General features: G+C 50.2%; 1 protein-coding gene across 2 annotated transcripts in view; it reads left to right on the plus strand.

The window, feature by feature from the left end:
- The first annotated feature begins 8,415 nt into the window (after window positions 1-8,415).
- The window catches only part of IARS1 (isoleucyl-tRNA synthetase 1), a 48,707-nt gene continuing 35,917 nt past the window's right edge, over window positions 8,416-21,205 (plus strand). Inside the window, exons 1-10 of one of the 2 annotated variants that reach the window (XM_078876524.1) lie at window positions 8,416-8,551; window positions 10,913-11,031; window positions 13,029-13,185; window positions 13,447-13,566; window positions 15,926-16,008; window positions 16,906-17,023; window positions 19,589-19,736; window positions 20,122-20,209; window positions 20,568-20,628; window positions 21,053-21,148. In XM_078876524.1, the coding sequence (XP_078732650.1) occupies window positions 10,913-11,031; window positions 13,029-13,185; window positions 13,447-13,566; window positions 15,926-16,008; window positions 16,906-17,023; window positions 19,589-19,736; window positions 20,122-20,209; window positions 20,568-20,628; window positions 21,053-21,148 (990 nt within the window). In that variant the 5' untranslated portion in view covers window positions 8,416-8,551. Of the gene's footprint in view, window positions 8,552-10,900; window positions 11,032-13,028; window positions 13,186-13,446; window positions 13,567-15,925; window positions 16,009-16,905; window positions 17,024-19,588; window positions 19,737-20,121; window positions 20,210-20,567; window positions 20,629-21,052; window positions 21,149-21,205 lie in introns of those variants that run through there. The other variant, XM_078876523.1, reaches the window with a different exon arrangement.

Below are 21,205 nucleotides of genomic sequence, written 5' to 3' on the forward strand. Positions count from 1 at the left end.
TCGTGCTGTACACCCACACGGCTGTCTTTACTCTGTAGCTTCTCCACGGTGCTGACTCCAATGTCGGCCCGATCCACAACAGCAGCTCTGCTGCTGTTTCTCTCACACAGCCCCCCTTGGCTGTACTCGCTGCTGCTCTTCTCCCTCCGCAGCTCTGACCGCTTCTTGCTCTCTCTCTCTCTCTCCGCAGCTCCTCCTGGCAGCCACACCGCTGCCTCTAACAAGCAGCCCTCTCTCTCTCTCTCCGCAGCTCTTCCTGGCAGCCACACCGCTGCCTCTAACACGCAGCCCTCCTGGCTGTCTCCTCTGCAGCTGCACACCACTCCGCAGCCTCCTCTTATCTTCGGGGTTGGCTCCCGATGGCCGTCGGCGCCCCCCCCTCTCCACACTCGCCCGCGTGGCCTCACTCTTTTCCGCTCACACCCCGACTGCCTTCCCCTTCCGGTTTACCCGCTTAAAGCCCCGAACCTTCCCCCCACGTCACATGACTCCACCCCCCGTGACGTCACATCCGGAAGGTCGCTTACGCCCGCATTACACCACCCTCCCCCGTAGAAAAATCCCAGCCGACCTCGGCTGACCAATAGCAAATCGTAATGCGGCGAACCGAGCTTCCCACCCTAAAGGACACTAAGCATACAATGTAACAGCAAGAACAACAACAACAACGCAATTAACATCAACGAACGTACAAAAAGCATGCAATAAATACAACTGTAAGAAGAAAATAACAAGACAACAACACTCAACGAAACGTAAGCGATTTGGAACGTGTGCGGGTCGCTGGCCCGTCCCGGACGGTCGGCGGCCCACTCGCAGAACGGGAACGCGATGAAAGTCGAGGAACGACAGGGGGTAATCCCCCTGTCGCAGCTGGAAGTCCACCGCCGTCCCGTGTCTCTAAAGAGTTAGTCTTGGGCTTGTCCTGTGACCGTGCCCGCAGCTGGGTCGGAAGGGCTGCAGGGCTCGAAGGTCCCGCAGACCTGGCAGGCGTCCTCCGAGCAGGGCCCCTCGTCCCCCGCAATGTCACGGCCGGCCTGTCTGTTTCGGAGGATCTTTAGCCGACTTGACCGGTGCCGAGGCCTCCTGCTGCGGCGGAGCCGGGAAGCGGGCCCAGCAGTCTCTGGCGTAGTGGCCCCTACGCCCGCAGCGGAAACATTCGGCCTCGTTGCGCCGAAGCGCAGGCCTCGCCTCCTGACGGCCCCGTTCTGGTAGCGCCGCGCGCGGTCTCGGCCCGCCGCGTCCCGTCCATGGAGCGGAGGCGGCCGTCAGTTGTTGAGGGCCCCGGTCATCCGGAACATAGACGGCCTGCGCAGGGTTCCACCCCAGCGCATCCCCTTCTTTGACGGGCCCCCCCGTCCACGCCGTCACTTGTTTCCAGCGACGGAGGTTGAATTGCGCATCGAGACACTTAGCAGCCGTCCGGGAAGTTAGCTTCTCATGCCCACACACAGGCATGGGGATCCCTAGATCCCGAGACAGCTCCAACATTTTCCCTAATATGAGAGGCTCGAGCAGGTCCTGTGGCGTCTCAGGATAAGCTGCCATGGCCAGCTCCAGCACCGCACCCCTGAACGCCACGGGCGACTCCTCTGGTGCTCGTTGTCGTTGAGCGAATCGCCGATGCGCATCATCTGGTGGCTCATAAGCATCGGCCATTTCTTGAAAAACACCACATAAAGTTGCCTTCTTATCGGTCGTTATGGAACGGAAGAATCGGACAGATTCGTCGTCCAGGAGAGTCGGCAACACCTCCAAAGCCTCCGCATCGGTCCATCTTGCTGTGAGTACCGCCGCCAAGAAGCGGCAGGCGAACGCGCTCCAGTCCCCACCGACGGAAAATTCTTTAACCGTTGTAAGGTGGCGACTCCGACTCCTCTTCCCGCCGTCTTCCAATGGTGGTGGTTGTGGTGGCAAATTCAAAATGGCGTCGGCCCGCGGCGTGGCCAAGATGGCGGTTTGGCGCCACGGAGCGCGCAAAATGGCGGCCTCTTGCCGCGTGGGCAATGGCGGCGGCAGGACAGGCAACGTGGCGGCCCGCGGAGCACCACTTGCATCATCCATCGTCCCTGGCGCGACGAGATGGCATAGATGCGCCAGGACGTCCTTAAGTGCCTCCAGTTGTACCGCCATCGCTTGCCATCGTTGATCCGCGTCTGATGATGTCGACGGACCCGCCACCGCGCCAACATCCTCCACTCCCGTTCCCGTGGTCGCCTCAGCCGGGCTCTCCTCCACCACCCCAACAGGATCCGTGGTTGGAGGGAGTTCGTCGTCGTCGGACGAAGAAGCCGATGCAGGCGCCGGATTAACTTTCTTCCTCACTTGTTTCGACATGCCGTTGCACTTCCGACACCAGTGTAATAAACGACTGGACCACGATGTCTGGCTCAGTGTCCTTTATTATTCGGTTCGTGCTGTACACCCACACGGCTGTCTTTACTCTGTAGCTTCTCCACGGTGCTGACTCCAATGTCGGCCCGATCCACAACAGCAGCTCTGCTGCTGTTTCTCTCACACAGCCCCCCTTGGCTGTACTCGCTGCTGCTCTTCTCCCTCCGCAGCTCTGACCGCTTCTTGCTCTCTCTCTCTCTCTCCGCAGCTCCTCCTGGCAGCCACACCGCTGCCTCTAACAAGCAGCCCTCTCTCTCTCTCTCCGCAGCTCTTCCTGGCAGCCACACCGCTGCCTCTAACACGCAGCCCTCCTGGCTGTCTCCTCTGCAGCTGCACACCACTCCGCAGCCTCCTCTTATCTTCGGGGTTGGCTCCCGATGGCCGTCGGCGCCCCCCCCTCTCCACACTCGCCCGCGTGGCCTCACTCTTTTCCGCTCACACCCCGACTGCCTTCCCCTTCCGGTTTACCCGCTTAAAGCCCCGAACCTTCCCCCCACGTCACATGACTCCACCCCCCGTGACGTCACATCCGGAAGGTCGCTTACGCCCGCATTACACATGCATTGAACGTATCGTAACGTATCATATTGTGCTGCACTCACCAAGATTCTGTCCGTCGTCTGCATACTTGAACGATGTTAGGTTGTTGATGGCATTTTGTCGTATCGCTATCGCCATCGTAAGATCGAAATATCGTAAGTCGGACCATCGAAACTCGGGGACTACCTGTATATGGAGAAGATTAGTCAATAGTCAACGACTAGCGTCGTCGCTGCTGCTGTTGCACACAACTTGACTCAACACTTCCAGTAGCGATACGGAGACACCGCGCCCGTGTGTGTAGTGCCGGTTTATCCTCTTTTTATTATTTTTGTATTCACTTAATTTATATTATTATTATTTTATTATTATTATTTTTTCTTATACCTACGTGACTTTACCGAAAGACCCAAAGAATAAGGAGCTACATACGTAGCTACGGGCCCCGCACTTTCAAGGGCCCCGCGCTAAATGCATTCAAGCTTCATGAGACCTTCTTTGCCAGTATTTCAGATGTTTGCATTAACCTGCATTCATCTGCATTGACCACATATACTTGTGGTGAACATACATACAAAAAAAACATGTTCTGGCATGGCCACTGTTGCGGTGGTTCCCTTGCGTTGACGCTCTTGCCTCGTGGAGGCCACTCTTCGATCTTACATTAACATGCTCATCTCTCACATTAACATAGCCACTTCCGTGCCCTCGTTGAGAAGGCCGCTCTCCTTTCTCACATTAACATCACTAGCCCCGCCCACTTCTTTATGACCCTTGGGCTACACCCATTTCAAACCTGCCTCGGCAGCAGACCATGCTCTCTCACCTGATGACGGACGCTTGTGTTGCGACCGAAACGTCGTGATTTATTTTATTTTATACCTACGTGACTTTAGCGAAAGAACCAAAGAGTCTGTTCTGACTGTATGTGCATTGTCTTTGAAACTGATTGGTCCACAGCAGAGACAGCTTTCTTTCAAGCCTAGTCTCAAACAGAGGACGCCAAAAGGCGAACAGCACAAAAACAACGCACTATCAGGACAATACTATAGTGTTTGGGTCTTTCGGTAAAAATGTTTTTTTTAATGTTTGTTCTACGTTACTTTACCGAAAGACCCAAAGAATATGAACTCTTGCAGCCACGAAAGCTTTAGGTCAAGATTTCAGGACAATGCGTTTCAGCTACCAATTCCGGTTCAGTCATTCTGCACTCGCTCTATTACTATAGTATTATACCGCCTTCAACTTTTACGAACGACCGCGTGTTTAAGGTTAGCGATTTGTCGTATTATCCGGCCGTATAGCAAAAGAAAACATACAATAACTTTATTATGCAAGTAAAAAAATTGTGTTTTTATATTAATGTGTTTTTATTTATTTAGGGCCCCTTTACAACATATGCTACAGGCCCTGCCCTAACTCCGGCACTGTGTGTAAGTAGCCTTAAAAGGAATATGCGACATTTCGGGCAATTGTCCTCTTGGCCTCTCTGTGCACTGTGATGAAGGGCCATTGCTCGAAACGTCGCTTGTTATATACTTTGCCTTTTAAGACCACAGTGTTTGTTGTCGAATATGTTGATAATTATATTTGTTATACTGTAATATATTGCCTGTCTATGTAGGGGCGTCATGGCAAATAGCTCATTACCCGATACGAATCAATCTGTCCCATCGCAACAGCGATCCGTGATCAGCCAATATTTACTCATGATAGTGATGGCATTGATTATATAATTTAACCGTGATCTATTCACTGCTGGATTATGAAGGCCTGCTCCCCACTTCATCGGTATATGGGAGATGTTTAAGGAAAAAAATGTGTTTGGTGTACTTCGCATTTGTACGTCAAACTTCTTTCGCACCGTACCCAGCCAACCGTGCTAATCGGTGTAGTGTGTGTGCGCTCAATAAATAGGCTGAAGGGATTGCGCTTTGTTTCTTATTTTATTTTTACTTGACAATGTTCAGCTTCGAACGTTTGTAGAATTTGAGCGCAATTCGTCTCGGGTACTTCGACCCCGCCTTAGGATGCTGCGCAGTCGACTGCGAATGGGACCTCGTTCGCGGGCACCGCGGGCGTTCGCGCAGTAGAGGGCAGCACTTACCCATCCCAAGCTACAGGGTGCTCCAAATGTCTTGTGACCCCCCCCCCATTTCATTCTCTAAAACATTTTTTTTCAAGTAATGCCTATTTGAAACATGAATTAACATGCAAAGAGGGGGGGGAGGGGAATGTTAGGGGTAAACGAATTGAGGGGGTCACAAAACATCTGGACCACGCTGTCCTCTTGAGCGTTCAAGTTCAAGTTCATTTATTAGGTATAGCCCTGTGAGCCATTCGGCTCTTGAATCGGGTGCAACCGCAACAAACAAAAAACAAAAACATGAACAAAAAAACATCTTAAAGTGAATATGTGACTAAGTGCAAACAGAAAATCCAAGAAAAGACAGCAAAATATTGCAGAAAAAAACACCGTACACCAACGCTGTGTGCAAAAATCCCAATGGGATGCAAGTCAAACAACAGCAATACGTCCTTGAGGAGTGTGATGCCAATGTCGAGGTCTGCTGCTGCTGGGCACGACGAGACGAAGGCTTCAGGAGAGAGAGAGAGAGGTCGTGTAGTTTTGCCGTTCATCTCCCGCTGAAGAAGCTCAGACTGAAGTTGGTTTACTTTACGACCCATAGACTAAGACTACCCAAAGACCAACATTACCCACAGACTAACACTGCACATCGACTGTTCAATTCTCGCGTAGAATGTCAGCAGCCAGCAGCACTGTGTGTGTGTGTACCACCATCAATCAATGTTTATTTTATGTGCCGATATCACCCTCAGTAAAGTAGGCATCGGTGCACATTACAACCACGTAGAAGGTTGATCAATAGGGAGTGGGTTTTGATATTTGGTCCACAGTTTGGGTTGCCTGGCCACAATCGCACTACTGTGGCTTGTCTTGAAATGTTTCTATTTATGTAAGCGATATTCTTAGGTTTTTTCGGTAAAGTCACGTAGGTAAAACATTTAAATTAATAAAAGTAAAATAAAATAAAAATCATGACGTTTCGGAGGCAACACAAGCTTCCACCTGAAGACGGAAGCTTGTGTTGCCTCCGAAACGTCGTGATTTTTATTTAATTTTTATTTTACTTTTATTAATTTAAATTTTTTACCTACGTGACTTTACCGAAAAAAACCTAAGAATATGAATCCTTGCAGTCACGAAAGCTTCAAATCTAGAATATGTAAGCGATGTACGCATCGGTCTGCTGTTGATGGTCTGATGCGTTTGATGGTTACATCACCAGTGTCTACGAGGAGGAATGTCAAAGCCAGGCGGTGCGACGTTGCTTGATTTTCGAATTAGGTGTTTATTCTGGACGTTCGCGTTGTTCCACTCTGTTCACCAGCGTTCTTCTGGATCTTAAACGCTAAACAATCGATAGTACTGTCGAGTATAACAGACGTTTTGGGAAATGTACCTTCTCCATAGCCCATAGAGTGAATAATTAGACTTGATAAACATTTTTTTCTAAAAGTATTTCACGCGCATTATCCCACCTCAACGAAGTGGTTGATAATAAAATGTGTGTAATGCCCGGAGCTCTGCGTGTTGGCTCGTCGCACGAGTGTGGGGTTCTCTCCGGCTCAAACAAAAACAAACACAACTGAAAGCGAATTCTGTCTGGAACTAGCTTAGCTCTTATCTCAGAGAAAAGCAGACTAACGCGCACCGAACTAGATCAGTTAGACAAGACACTCTACAAATCACACTTATCTTTGACTGAAACAATGTTCACATCGGATTGGGAACATGTAGACAATATGACTGCCTATACGCTCCAAGCTTGGCTGTGTTTCATTCTTCACCTGAAGACGGCTGCTTGCGTTGTAGCCGAAACGTCGTGAAAATTATTTTATTATATTTTATTATTTTATTACTTCCCTTCTACGTGACTTTACCGATAGAACCAAGAAGAAAAAACTGAAAGCGAATTGAGCAGCCGTGGTCACGAGTTTGGAATGTGGTCTTGAAAACTCATGTTTATTTTGAATCTGCATGGAGGTTAAACGTACGTGTGACGAGAGATCGATACTCCGTCAAAAGGAAACGATAAACAATTTGTAGGGGTAGATATATACGTATTGGTTATTTCGGTAAAGTCACGTAGAAGGGAAATAATAAAAGATAATAAAATAATTCTCACGACGTTTCGGCCACAACGCAAGCAGCCGTCCTCAGAGGTGGCCGAAACGTCGTGAGAATTGTATTTTATGTGAAATTTTTATTATTTTATTATTTCCCTTCTACGTGACTTTACCGAAAGAACCAAGAGGATGAATCCCTGCAATCACGAAAGCTTTAAATATGAAATTTAGATATATACTCTTTGTTTTTTTCGGTAAAGTCACGTAGGTTAAAAGAAAACTAATAAAATAAATCACGACGTTTTGGAGGCAACACAAGCTTTCGTCTTCACGTGAAACCGTCACAGCACAATTGCTATATCAAGTAAAGAGAAGTCCCAAGAGACCCGACCTTATATATACTGGTTGAGGGGGGAGGAGCAAGGATGGGCCGCGGGAGAGGAGTTGTTCTTCTTAGGTTTTTTCGGTAAAGTCACGTAGGTCAAAATTAATGAAAATAAAATAAAAAACAAAAATCACGACGTTTCGGAGGCAACACAAGTCTCCGTCATCAGGTGGGACCGTCACAGCCAGATTAGCTGCATCAAGTGGCAGCTAATCTGGCTGTGACGGTCCCACCTGATGACGGAGACTTGTGTTGCCTCCGAAACGTCGTGATTTTTGTTTTTTATTTTATTTTATTTTCATTAATTTTGACCTACGTGACTTTACCGAAAAAACCTAAGAAGATGATTCCTTGCAGTCACGAAAGCTTCAAATCTAGAGGAGTTGTTGTGAGATGGTCAGTGTTTTCGGTTAGATCGCGTAAATATCTTAAATGTGTCGTTAAACCCGCCACCACTCGACACGGCCTAATAATTTGTAAGGTTGGTTAATAACAGGACGAAATAAACGTCAATGAAATACAATATGCATTCGAATAAAGAACAACTATAAATATTTTTAGGTATTTTTGTTTCAACTTTTCAGTTAAATAGTTTCGCTCGACGAATGCACACGTGGTCGTGACGCCTTCTGATTGGAATTAATACAACGGATAAGCAGGCGCGCGCTGCCTGATTGGTGATAAATTTAGCACAGATCACGTGGGCGCAACGAGCCAATGAACGGAGAGGAGAGCTTTACTTATGCGTGTTGGGAAATAAAATATGACTTCAAGCCCCACCCCCCCAACATTTAAATTAATCGCCGCGTTGTAGATTCGAACATGCGCTCGATTCGGAACTCGATTCCTTAGAATCTGTTGCGTATGCAGAACCGAAAGATAATCGGTAATAATCGATTCCTACCCGCATGCGTTTCAACGCGCGAATCGCGAGCCGCGGTGAGTCGAGGGGAATCGATTCGCTTCCTCGTGGTTTCATCAGCGGTGTGTCGGAGACTCGGAGAACTTCTTCTCGACCCATCGGGAGCGGCGACGTTTCGTGCTTGACCAGAGCAAGTCGGAGACTGCGGAAGACTCAAGGTGAATTGTTCGATTGGTTAACGATGGGGAAATTCCACGGTGCTATGGACGGGGCCCCCATACGGACCCCCCCACCATCACCCATCCATCCAATTTGACAACTGTCTGTCCACGCGTCACGACGTTGGGTACCGGTTAACCGTGCTCGCTTTATCGGCCACCCGGGCCGCAGTGATGATGGGTGGCGGTGGGGCCCGGTGATTAAGCGTCGCTCGTGCCGCCGGTGACTTGCTCCTGCTGTTGTGGAGTGACTCATGCAGCCAGCTATGGCTGCAGGGTTTTGGTAGTACATGTTGTTTATGCCATTTATTGTGAAAATTCCGTCACAGTTCCTATGATCACTGTTTCATTGGTTTCATGGCTTTATTTTGGTGATTTCGAAAAGTGTATTGGTTTAGCCATGTTTGTTTGTTGTAGTACAGAGTTAGACTGATGGCCTTAATCTAAGTTGTCTTGTGGTTGTTGTTGTTGTTTGACTTGCATCCCACTGGGATTTTTGCACACAGCGTTGGTGTACGGTGCTTTTTCTGCAATATTTTGCTGTCTTTTCTTGGATTTTCTGTTTGCACTCAGTCACATATTCACTTTAAGATGTTTTCTTGTTCATGTTTTTGTTTTTTGTTTGTTGCGTTTGCACCCGATTCAAGAGCCGAATGGCTCACAGGGCTATACCTAATACATTAACTTGAACTTGACTTCGCCAGGGAGTGGGTGGGTGCTTAAGGGACCGTCCATAAATGACGTCACGCACCTTGGGGGGGGGGGTCAGATATTTGTGACGAGGGGGGGGGGGGATAAATGTGACGTCACCTCAAAATACGCAACTTTAAATATTGAATTGTTATATAATTGTTATAACAACACTCCTACAACATCAGAGTGCAGCGCCACATTAAATACGCTCTACAATGACAATAGTTTAAAGCGATTTGAAGCATATTTTATTTGGGGGGCTTTGTGACGTCATATTTGAGGGGGGGTCTGACTTTTTGTGATGCCGTGTGACGAGGGGGGGGGTCAAAAATCGTTCAAAATCGCGTGACGTCATTTATGGACGGCCCCTAACTTCCAGGACGCCCGGTGGAGGCGAGTCGGAGGGTCGTCATCCAGCAGTGGATATTTATATGGCGGCTGTATGACCGTGGGTCGCGTCGGGGTCGAAAGGGTCCGTGACTTTAATCGCCGTCTTTTGCCATTTAATTTGTTGGTAAGGAAAACAAATGTGTATCCCACCCTAGCGAAGATGATGGGCGCAAGTTGTCGCGTCGTCCAGCAGTGGATAGACCATGGCCGGCCATGATGAGCAAGTTTAAATCACATACCTGTCAACCCCTGATCAGCGCCTACCTGATGAGAGACCAATTCAGACCGTATTGGTCACCGCCGTGCCCCTTATACATTTCAACATTTATACTCTTAGTTCTTTCGGTAAAGTCACGTAGGTAAAAATTTTAATTAAAATTAATAAAAATGCAGCAAATCTGGCTGTGACAGTCCCACCTGATGACGGAGACTTGTGTTGCCTCCGAAACGTCGTGATTTTATTGTTTTATTTTTTATACATTTTATTTTTTTTATTAATTTTAATTTCATTTTTTACCTACGTGACTTTACCGAAAGAACTAAGAGTATGAATCCTTGCAGTCACGAAAGCTTCAAATCTAGAATTCAACGTTTATCCTACAAAGTCCCCATTACAAGGGAGAAATGCAAACAAAGAGACAAAAAACATTTTTTTGCCCGCATTGAAGCGGCTGTATGCGGCTTGGGCCTGAAAACTCAATCTCCCTGTACAAGTGTAGTGACATTGTGACATAAACAGTGACATCGTTGGATGTCGCTGTCCTCCTACAGCCTGAAAAAGGCTATATGGGGGATCTTTTTCTGTGTGTGTGTGGGTCTTTATATACGTTTATGGTCTCTGTCTCTGTCCCCAACCTCGACACTATCACAGGGACATTGCTAGCCACCTCTACACATACGAAAGAAACATGAGAGTAGAAGGACAGACTCTGCACCGAACTAGCCTCTTTTTGTTCTTAGTTAAAAATACCCGTCGCAACCTCATTCCATCAAATTAGAACCCAAGGCACCTAGAATTCATCAGATCTCGGCAGTTCTAAGAAGCCAAACAGGCTTTAACCTAGACAAATTCTTTAAGGTTTCATCACCACACGTGCTTTTAGATCGACCCCCTTTGCTCCATCTACGTGGTGGCCGTCACCTTTGGAACATCCTCCCTGCCACGTTCGCGCCTTTGGCCGCTGTTCTGTCTCCTGCATCACGCTAACGTACGATCGCACCCTGACATCTCGCCCCCCCCCCCCCCGTGCCCCCCACCCCGGCTTGATGCAAGAACAGATGGTGCAGCCGGTGCCCGAGAAGATCAACTTCGCGGAGGAGGAGGAACGAATACTGGTGCTGTGGACGGAGCTGGATGCGTTCCAGGAGAGCCTCAAGCAGTCCAAGTCACGCCCGCAGTGCGAGCCACATTCTCACCGCACATACGCTGGTCTACAGTCAGCGAATAGTTGTGCTTGCAAATCGCCTGCAACTACTTTGTCTACATCTGAGCAAGTAGTTGCATATTCTAGATTTGAAGCTTTCGTGACTGCAAGGATTCATATTCTTAGGTTTTTTCGGTAAAGTCACGTAGGTAAAAAATTAAAATAAATAAAAGTAAAATAAAAATAAAATAATTTTTTATTTTTATTTTACTTTTATTAATTTTAATAAAATAATATTTTATTTTAATTTTACTTTTATAAATTTTTATTTTTTGAGAGAAGAAGGACAGCCTCTGCACCGAACTAACCTCTTTCTGTTCTTAGTTACAAATACCCGTCGCATCCTCATTCCATCAAACTAGAACCCAAGGCACCTAGAATTCACCCGATCTCGGCAGTTCTAATAAAAGTAAAATAAAAATCAAATAATATTTTATTCTTATTTTACTTTTATTAATTTCAATTTTTTACCTACGTGACTTTACCAAAAAACCTAAGAATAGTAGTTGCATAATCAAGGAAAGTTAAACAACAAACGATTCGTGATCATTCCAACCGATCAGTCATAGCTCGTCAACGTGCAGCACGACGCTTGAGATCACAGTCTGTTTCTACCGCGAGCAGCAATCGGTTGCAGAGACATTCACTTGTAAGAGATTTAGTTTCATGCAACCGAGTTGCACGGAACTGATGGCTCAGGTGTGGACGTGCCGCAACGTGTATCTGTCATCGGCGGAAGACTTGATTGTAATCGACTAACTGATGCGTCGTGGCACATGTGCGATCCACCAACCCTTCTCGCTAGGATAAGGTTTTGCGAGTAAGGGCGCCGTACATCACACATCTCATCGTACCTATAAACATATTTTTTTGTCTGTCTCTTCTTATGTCTATCCGTGTAACGCTTTTAACTGACAAACTGTTGGGTACACAGATACAACAAACTAAGCCCCCAGAAGAAAACTCGCTCACCCTTGGTCCAATGTAAACTAATAAAATCACACTTTGTAACAATGTATGCTGATCACGGCACGCCAAAGCATGCTTGGAAATGCCGATTTGCGGTTGCCCCTAGCATCGCAAAGAAGCTTGATGAGCGGCGATGGGAGGGAGGTTCTCCTTCGTGTTTAAAATACCAAAAAGAAAAAAATCAAGCACAGTGTGATGTCCTCCCCCCCACCCCTATGTGTGCAGTTACTACTATAGTCAGTAGATACCACTATAGAGTTATTAGATACTACTTTCGTTAATAGATACTACTGCAGACTCAATAGATACTACTATAGAGTCAGTAGATACTACTATAGAGTCACTAAATACTACTGACTTAATTGTATGTAGGGTGTAGGAATATATGCCTACAAAATCAAAGTGGGGGGGGGGTGGTAAAAAGATTTTTGGAGGGGGGAGGCGACAATTTTTGGAAATCTTTCAGATAAACTATTTACCCCCCACTTTCTTTAACTTTTTGATTCAGGACTTCTGAAAGGCTCTTTATAATTTTTGTTGACGGACAAATGGACAGACAAACGGAACGTCGGGCTTTCACAATAGCTTAGTATTTGTGTATGTATATGTTATGTTTTTTAAGAGAAGACAAGTTTTGAAATATATTTTCCCCCCGAGCAAAGCCGGGTACTTCCTGCTAGTCTCCACTATTCCACTGCCCTGCTGTAGTCTAGCCTCGTATCCTGCCCTAGGGAATCCCCCAATGGCAGCTGACCCTATGCGGCAAAAGGTGAATGAGACACCGGCCTGCAAGGGGGCATAGGGGGCGAATTCAGTTGCAATGTTACTGGAAAACTGATATCACGATTATAATCGTCGCATTGTGACGCTTTATATCGCATCGTGAAAGATTATTGCGTGACGACCGTACTCAGATTGTCGGCTCGTGCCGTCGCACGGTCGATGACCCACTGGCGCCGTCGTACTCGAAAGGTGTCCCTTGGCGTGCGTGCCGCATGCAGGTACACGTTCTACGATGGTCCACCCTTCGCCACCGGCCTGCCGCACTACGGCCACATCCTGGCGGGCACCATCAAGGACGTGGTGACGCGCTTCGCACACCAGAGCGGCTTCCACGTGGATCGCCGCTTCGGCTGGGATTGCCATGGCTTGCCCGTCGTGAGTTTACGCTACTCTCGGAGGCACGACGGTCATGTCACGACCTGCGTTGTGAATTCACTCTACCTACCTTGTGCCGACTCGACGGTGGGAGGCAGTGAAGGCAGGAGGTCTTATAGCCGACTCAGCTGGCGATGGTGGGAAGCATGTGGCTCGGATTTCTACCCGAGGGTCACGGGTGCTGAGATGGTTTTGCGACCGTCACTTAACGATGGTGTCTCTCTCCTGCTGTCTCTCCGCTGATGTGTCTCCTCCCTGCAGGAGTATGAGATCGACAAGATGCTGAACATCAAGGGCCCTGAGGACGTGGCCAAGATGGGAATCGCGGAGTACAACAATCAGTGCCGGAGCATCGTAATGCGATACGCCAAGGAGTGGGAGGTAGGGCCTCTGGTACCTGCCGACGAATTTTCGGGTCAAAGGGCGTACCGCTTGTCGGCAGGCGAGAGACAAAATCCAACATCGATGCCACCTGTGCTGACAAAAGATTTGTCGTTATCAGGTTAACGGGGTGGCATCGCAGTGGTGACACGCCTCGCAGCAAGAAGTCCCTGGGTTTAATTCTGGACTCGGGTGCCTAATGTGTGGAGTTTGTATGTTCTTCCCCTGTTCTGCATGGGTTTCTTCCAGCGTCCCTGGTTACTCCCATAGCAATGTAAACGATGTTGACTAAAACATCGCAACACTGAAAAATTACCTGAATATTATTCGATTGGGATCACATAGCAATAACCTCACCTCTTATTGCGAAAACTTGGCAGGACCCTCCTGAAAAAGTCTTGAGACTCACTGATGCTTTCCTGGATAAACACGTGTCAGGTGTTGTATTTTACCCTATGAGAATATATTTCACTCTCATGGTGCTAACATTGGAGGGTAACATTCTCAAAGGCTCAAACATCTGAACCACTGATCATCATTATCATGGTCAACCGTCATCGTCATCATCATCGTTGTCGTAATCATAATCAGCGCCATCAGCATAGTGCTCCGATGTGTGGTTCGGTACAATGTCTGACGTTCCGCCACACGTGCTGGGAGTTCCAGAAGAAGTTGGCAGCACGTGCAGCGAAACGTCGGACATGGTGCCGAACGTGGCATTATGATCCGAAAACACGTGAAAACCCACGCAGTGATATCTAGGTCATCATCATCATTGTCGCCAACCCTAACCCTGACCCAAGCCTTCAACAAACGCCTGTTCTACCCAAGCCGCCATCTCCCATGCAAGTACTGAATCCGGCTAAGACTTTCTTAGCTTGCGAGGTCCAGCAAGGTCAAATGCGTTCAAAGTGATGTGGACGTGATGCAACAATGAAAGTAATCGGTCACTCACTTCCTCCTCCGCTCAAGCCACCCACTCAAAAATTCTTAACCTCTTCTCCCTCAAATGTCAACAATGTAAGCGCGTATTTTTTACCATCCCTGTGTGCTTTTGATTTTTCAGAATCTTTTTTTATCCTGGAGAAATCCAATGAGCTATGAAGCTCTTTTTCACAGATATCCAGTAGGGGAGGGTCAGAAAGTTACAACAATAAATAATAAAAACACGATAGGAGTGCAAATTATAGGAAAGGTAAACAAATCACAAAAAATTATAATTAAACTAAACATTTTATTATACCAGGTAAAGCCCACTGAGCTATTAGTTATTTTTCGATTTAAAGCTTTCGTGACTGCAGGGATTCATCTTCTTGGTTCTTTCGGTAAAGTCACGTAGAAGGGAAATAATAAAATCATAAAAATATCAGACGCTGTCTTTCCGACAGACCTGTTCTTCACCTGAGGACGGCTGCTTGCGTTGTATTTTATTATGTTTTATTTTTATTATAATATTAGTTATTTTTTCAGAAACGACCTGGCCACAAATGATAGCTCAACCAAGTGGCTTTATATGGAAATTTATAGCAGGTTTAGGGCTTGAGTTTGTGCCGGAGTCCGTCTTGGGGCTGCAGTCAGGGTGGTGGGGCCCAAAGTCAGAGTTGGGGCCAGAGTCAGAGTTGTGGCTGGCGTTGTTGGAAAAACTGCACACGCTCCGTTATTCGGTGCTCGGCTTACTTGTGCCATCGCCGGTGAGATGAGGTGCCACAGCAAATACCACGAGGCAGACGAAATCCGGACGGGCGCCCGTCGATGAGTGGCGCTCGTCTCTGCAAACTCTGCCACAGAACAGAAATACACGCGGCAAGGCGGGGGAGGAGGAGGCTGTGGGGTCAGGGGTCTGAGACGTAGAGTCGCCACCGCTGAGATCCTGGGTTTAAATCCAGGTTTCAGCCACGCGACCACAGCGACCACACCGGAGTTGATGGTCTCGGCCTGGTCACCAATGACTGCACAAAAAACCCAAATGCCTAAAATTTGGTTCTGCACTTAATTAGCCTAAATTCCATCTCTGACTGCAATGCTATGAACAGTACTCTAAATAACATCGGTGGGTGAGAAAGAAGTGCCTACTACCATGTGGACCAAAGATCACTTGAAGGGATTTCAGTGGTAGCTCTGTAATATCCGCTGCAGCGGGGGCCGTCCTCTATCACAGCGGGGTTTGGACTGCTGTGCGAGAGCTCTGAGTGGGTTATTCGCCTCGTGACGTGATGTCGACAGCACAATCAGGATACAATGTTGGGGAACTTGAGCAATATTAACATTTTCAATCAATCGCGGGTTATCACCTTGTTGGCTCACCAAATTGTACCATGGTGAAGGCGAGGACTGTCGCTTGCGTATCTGTTTCCGGTAGACGACCGTCGTCCGCCTGGGCCGATGGATCGACTTCAAGAACGACTACAAGACGCTTTATCCGTCCTTCATGGAGACCGTCTGGTGAGTAGCGGTGCCTGTGGCTACCACATTTGTGGAAGGCTTGACCAGGACGCATGGGCGAGTTGTCTGCTCCTCCCTCTGCCAGCCCCACCTACTTACACACAGCCACGCACACTCGGCACCTAATGCCGCCCCCACTACTTGGGTGTCAGAATCATTATTTAGCCTGGACAAATTCGACGAGGTATGAAGCTGTTTTCCCTGATGTCCAGTGGTTGATCAGGGTAGCTCCGCTCACTGCCCAGGTAGCCCCACGCGCTGCTTGGGTAGCTCTGCCCGTTCGTCATGTAGCTCCGTCCACTGCTCGGGTAGCCCCACCCATTGTCCAGGTAGCCATGCCCATTGCTCGTTTACCTCTGCCCACTGCTCAGTGAGACCCACCCACTACTCGGGCTGCCCCAACCACTACTGGAGTGGCCCTGTCCTTTGTCCGTATAAGGAGTTGACCACCAGGCCATCAATCAAGCAATAAATCATTGTTTTACGTGCCAATATCGCCCTCAATAAAGTAGGCATCGGTGCACCTTACAGCAGTACGGGAACGGTACGGGGGCATAGAGCAACAGAAATGAAAAAAGAAATCCTCAGCGGCGAATACCGACTGAACATTTTAAATCGTGGACAAAATATAGATCTTCACCATACCTTCAGGGGATGGGGGGGGGGAGACTAGGGCCATGGCCATTATGAACGCACCGGGACGTTTGGCAACCATAACGATGCCGTATGCTCACGGCCGGTGAGAAGCGAGCCGGCTAGGCGCTGGCACCGTGCGTTTGGGCCAGCGCCCCGCGTGCCCACGTGCGGGTGACGCGGCGTGCGTGTACGTGGCGGCAGATAACGCAGCCGCTGGGTAACATGGTTAACGGGAGGGGGGGACGTGTGTGCCGGGGCCAGGTGGGTGTTCCGGCAGCTGTTCGACAAGGGGTTCGTCTACAGCGGAGTGAAGGTGATGCCCTACTCCACGGCCTGCACCACTCCCCTCTCCAACTTTGAGGCCAACCAGAACTACAAGGTGAAGCGTGCGTGAGCATGTGTGTGAGTGTGTGTATGTCGGTTAGCACGGCAGGGGCACAGCTGGTGCATCTGACAGTCATCTCAGTCGGTTAACCCTTGGCACCTGGGTCTGTCCCGTGACCTCCTGTCTGCGAGCCTTCGATATCTCACGTGACCTCAAAGTGCACCTGGCCTGGCACAGGCGGCGTGGTGTCATCACCGCCACTTAGTGGCGCATTGCAGGTGGTGTTGTGTGTGTCAGTGGCGCAGCGGTTAGCGCTGCGCTACGAACCCGGCGACCCGAGCTCGATTCCTGCCCGTGGCCAAGTGCGGTGGCGAATATCCAACCCCGCCCTGGAGCTCTGCTCGGTCGACTCGGCCTTAAATGGGTCATCGTTGACGAGCGAAACTTCGGATGTCGCACCCGACGACGCGCAGCGGTGCGACCCAGAGCCGTGGCCGAGAGCCGCACGCGGCAGCGCCGCCGTCGCGGGACCCCACGCGGCGACATCGGCTGGGACCGTGACGCCGCCCGGCGTCGAGGTCCGCGGTTCGAATCCGGCGGCCGCCCTGGTTATCGCCGCGGTGGCGCACGCCGTGACAACACTACCGCGCGCCGTCCGCTTTGCTCGCGGTCGACGTTTAAAGATGCCCGTGACGTCGTTCACAAGAGTTTGGCCGTTGTGTGCCGGCGTCACGGCTCAAGTTTAGCGAGTTCCAAAAACAATTACAGCGCAAATCACTCAATTGTAATACACCTAGCGATCATTGCCACCCTCCCCTGCGATAACTTGGCAGGACCATCCTAAAAAAGAGTCCTGAGACTCAGTGAGGCTTTCCAAGGCAAGCAAGCTGTATAATAAACAAACACATTAAAATAGCTGCCTGTAAGGTTGTATAAACAGAGTTTGTAGGTTTTACCATTGTTGACTTTCTGCGGTTTATGGGCGGGTGGTTACAAAATCCACCTGCTGCATGACTTCCACCATTACAACACCTGCTGCGATATCCACCCTAGTCACTGCGAGTGTCCGGGTCACGCTTATCGGGTACAAGAGGTGCAGGAGTATTTTGTCTTTCCAGACAGCAACACTGCGTTGATAATTTCAGCACGCTCAAGTCAATGGGCATCTCTCATCACGAGTGGCTGGGGTTGGAATCAGGGTTGGGGTCAGTGTTGTGGCTGGGGTTAGAATCGGGTTTGGCGGTCAAGGTTTTGTCTGGGGCTAGAATTGAGGTTGGAGTTGGGGTTGGGGCCGGAGTCAGGGTTGGGGCTGGGGCGGGGTTGGTGGCGGGAGTTGTCGGTGAAACTGCACCAGCTCCACCATCCGGCGCTTGGCTCGCTTGTGCCGTGGGCCGGTGAGAGGAGGTGCCACAGCAAACGCCACGTGGCAGACGAAATCCGGACGGGCGCTCTCGATCAGTGGCGCTCGTCTCTGCGAACTCTGCTACAGAATAAATATACACGCGGCGAGGGGGGGGGAGGAGCCCGTGGGGTCAGGGGTCAGAGATCCTGAATCGGCACCGCTGAGATCCTGGGTTCGAATCTGGGTTTCAGTCACGTGACCACAGTGATTAAACCAGGTTCTCAAGCGTAGCGAGTTGGGGGGGTCTCAGACCAGTCACCAGTGATTGATCGATCCTCCATTGCGACTCTAAATCGCGAGTTGCCGGGAGGGGTATGATGACGACCAGGTCTGCTCTCAATCACCGCACGCAGTAGCAGAGGGTCTCCACCAGAGGGCATCACCGGCCACCACATGGACGGGCAACCTGTGGCGAGTTGCGTTGTTGTCCATGGCTGATTTTTACTATTAATGGCATTGCCTTCCATTGAAATGTCGGTATTAGTAGTGGACACTTGTTTTTGATTGGCAGGTCATGTGTGGTGGGGTATATAGTGTTGGTACTCGCAACCCTTCCGAGATGTGTGGAAGAGTAGGCCAAACACCCTCTCGAGGGGCTCTCGAGAGCTCCTTCTGGTGGGGGCGCTTCCACCAGCGGTGGCAAGAGGCGAGCAATTGCAGGCTGCACCTTGCCGGCGTGAAGCGGTGGCGCAGTGGTTAGGCGCGAGTCCTAATCTTGGCCTCGGCTAACCTGATTGAACCGGTTCCTGGCTGCTGAACTGGTTCCTGGCTGCTCCCTCCTTTCCCTGGCCGTTGATGTACGGTCAAATAACCCCCATGATCCACACGGCGTGGGTAGGCCTGCACCCAACAGTACATCGACGAGGGGTTATGAATTATGGTTGTTAATTGACTCCTTAGCTTCACTGAATCTCGGGCTTGGTGGTGGCAGGGTGGTTGTGACTGGCGTAGCGGTTGTGCCAAGTTTCTAACGGATGTGGTGGTGGTGCATTTCTGAGGAGACTGGTGGTAGTGATGAGGTCCTGACGGTTGTGGTTGTGGCGGTTGTGGTGAGATTCTGACGGGTGTGGTGATAGTGCATTTATGATGAGTCTAGGAATAGTGATGAGGTCCTGACGGTTGTGGTTTGTGGTGAGGTTCTGACGGTTGTGGTTGTGGTGGTAGTGGTGGTAGTGACGAGGTCCTGACGGTTGTGGCGGTGGTGGTGGGGCCCACAGGACGTGACCGACCCTGCGGTTATTGTGAGCTTCCCGCTGCTGGAGGACGAGTCGGTGTCACTCATCGCGTGGACGACCACACCGTGGACCTTGCCTAGCAACCTCTCCGTGTGCGTCAACCCGGAACTCATCTACGTCCGGGTCAAAGGTCAGTGGCCCTCCTGCCCTTCCCCACCCCCCGCCCCCGTTGCGTCATGCCCGGTCGGTTGGCGCTCACGGTGAAATGCGCCGGGCGGTGGCGCAGCCCGCGTTACGCTCCCCGGTTCTGTGGCCAGCAGCCTCGTGGAGCAAAGACAGTTTTACAGAATCTACCCTGTGAGCGCTCCTCATTCCTGGGCCATGTGCACGGTAGTTCGCGGTTTTGCACGTTAAACTCACGGCTGTGAGCGGTTGTCCACAGTTGTAAGTGTTAGTTCACAGTTGTAAGTGTTAGTGGGCATATGGGCATGGGTGGTTCATGGTTGTGAGCGGTCGTTCACGGGAGTTGGCGGTTGTGAGCGGCAGTTCACGATGGTGCCGCCGGTGGCCTGTAGATGTCGCGACGGGGAGCCTGTACATCCTGATGGAGGTGCGGCTGCAGGCGCTGTACAAGCGGGAGGACGAGTACATCGTGATCGACAAGTGAGTGGTGCCCACTGCCATGCCACCACCATGTCACCACCACCACCATGCTGCCAATCACCACCACCAACCACACCACCATCACCACATTGCCACCAATGTTACAGTGTCACCTCCACCACCACATCGCTACCACCCACCACTGTATTGCCATGATATCGCAACCACCACGGAACCACCGCTACCACCATCACACAAGCACCACCGCATTCGCTTTGGTATCCACCGTGCTCTGCTACGGCGCGTTCATGTGCATAGTTGACGGCCGTTGGTATTGCGTGTTCACCTTCGTTATGTCCTCGGCACCGTCGGGATGATAAGTTTGTGCGCGTGTGTGCGTGCGCGCGTGTGTACGCAGGTTTAAGGGTATTACCCTCAAGGACAAGCGGTACCGGCCCCTGTTTGATTACTTCGTGAAGGTGAGCGTCGGCGTGCCGACTCCGGCTCGTTAGCCCATGGGTTCGTCTCCCATTCGGCGCGTGATCAGGTGCTGGCCAATCATTTGCCTGCGACCGTCATCGTTGAAGACGATGCAATGTGAAGCGGAACTCCGCTGCGGGGTTGTGTTGCTCTTCGGGCCTTACCCTGGGGGACACCCGGCCACATTTGGCGAAAAAGGGTTCATGCCCAAAACGCGGCGATTCAAAAAACAGCGCTAAAAGTGTTGGGCTTTTGCCGGCCATGGCGGCGGTGTCGTGCGTGGCGCCGTTGCCGGAAGGTTGCGTCGTTGCCGCCGACTGAACGCTGACCAGGACGGGCGCATGCTGCGGTGCGTTACGGGGTACGTGCATGTACGTGGTCCTTCCTCATGGTTGTCCACTTATGTCTTTTTTTCTTGTGCAGCGTGCAGAGCCGGGCGCATTCCGCGTGCTGTGCGACGGCTACGTGACGAGCGAGAGCGGCACGGGGGTCGTCCACCAGGCTCCCTACTTCGGTGTCGTGAGTCGCCCGCCGGCCCTCCAGCACCCGGGAGGGTCACCCACCTACTCGGCCGCT

The sequence above is a fragment of the Lampetra fluviatilis genome, chromosome 44 (assembly GCF_964198595.1).
Source record: "Lampetra fluviatilis chromosome 44, kcLamFluv1.1, whole genome shotgun sequence".
NCBI lineage: Eukaryota > Metazoa > Chordata > Hyperoartia > Petromyzontiformes > Petromyzontidae > Lampetra > Lampetra fluviatilis.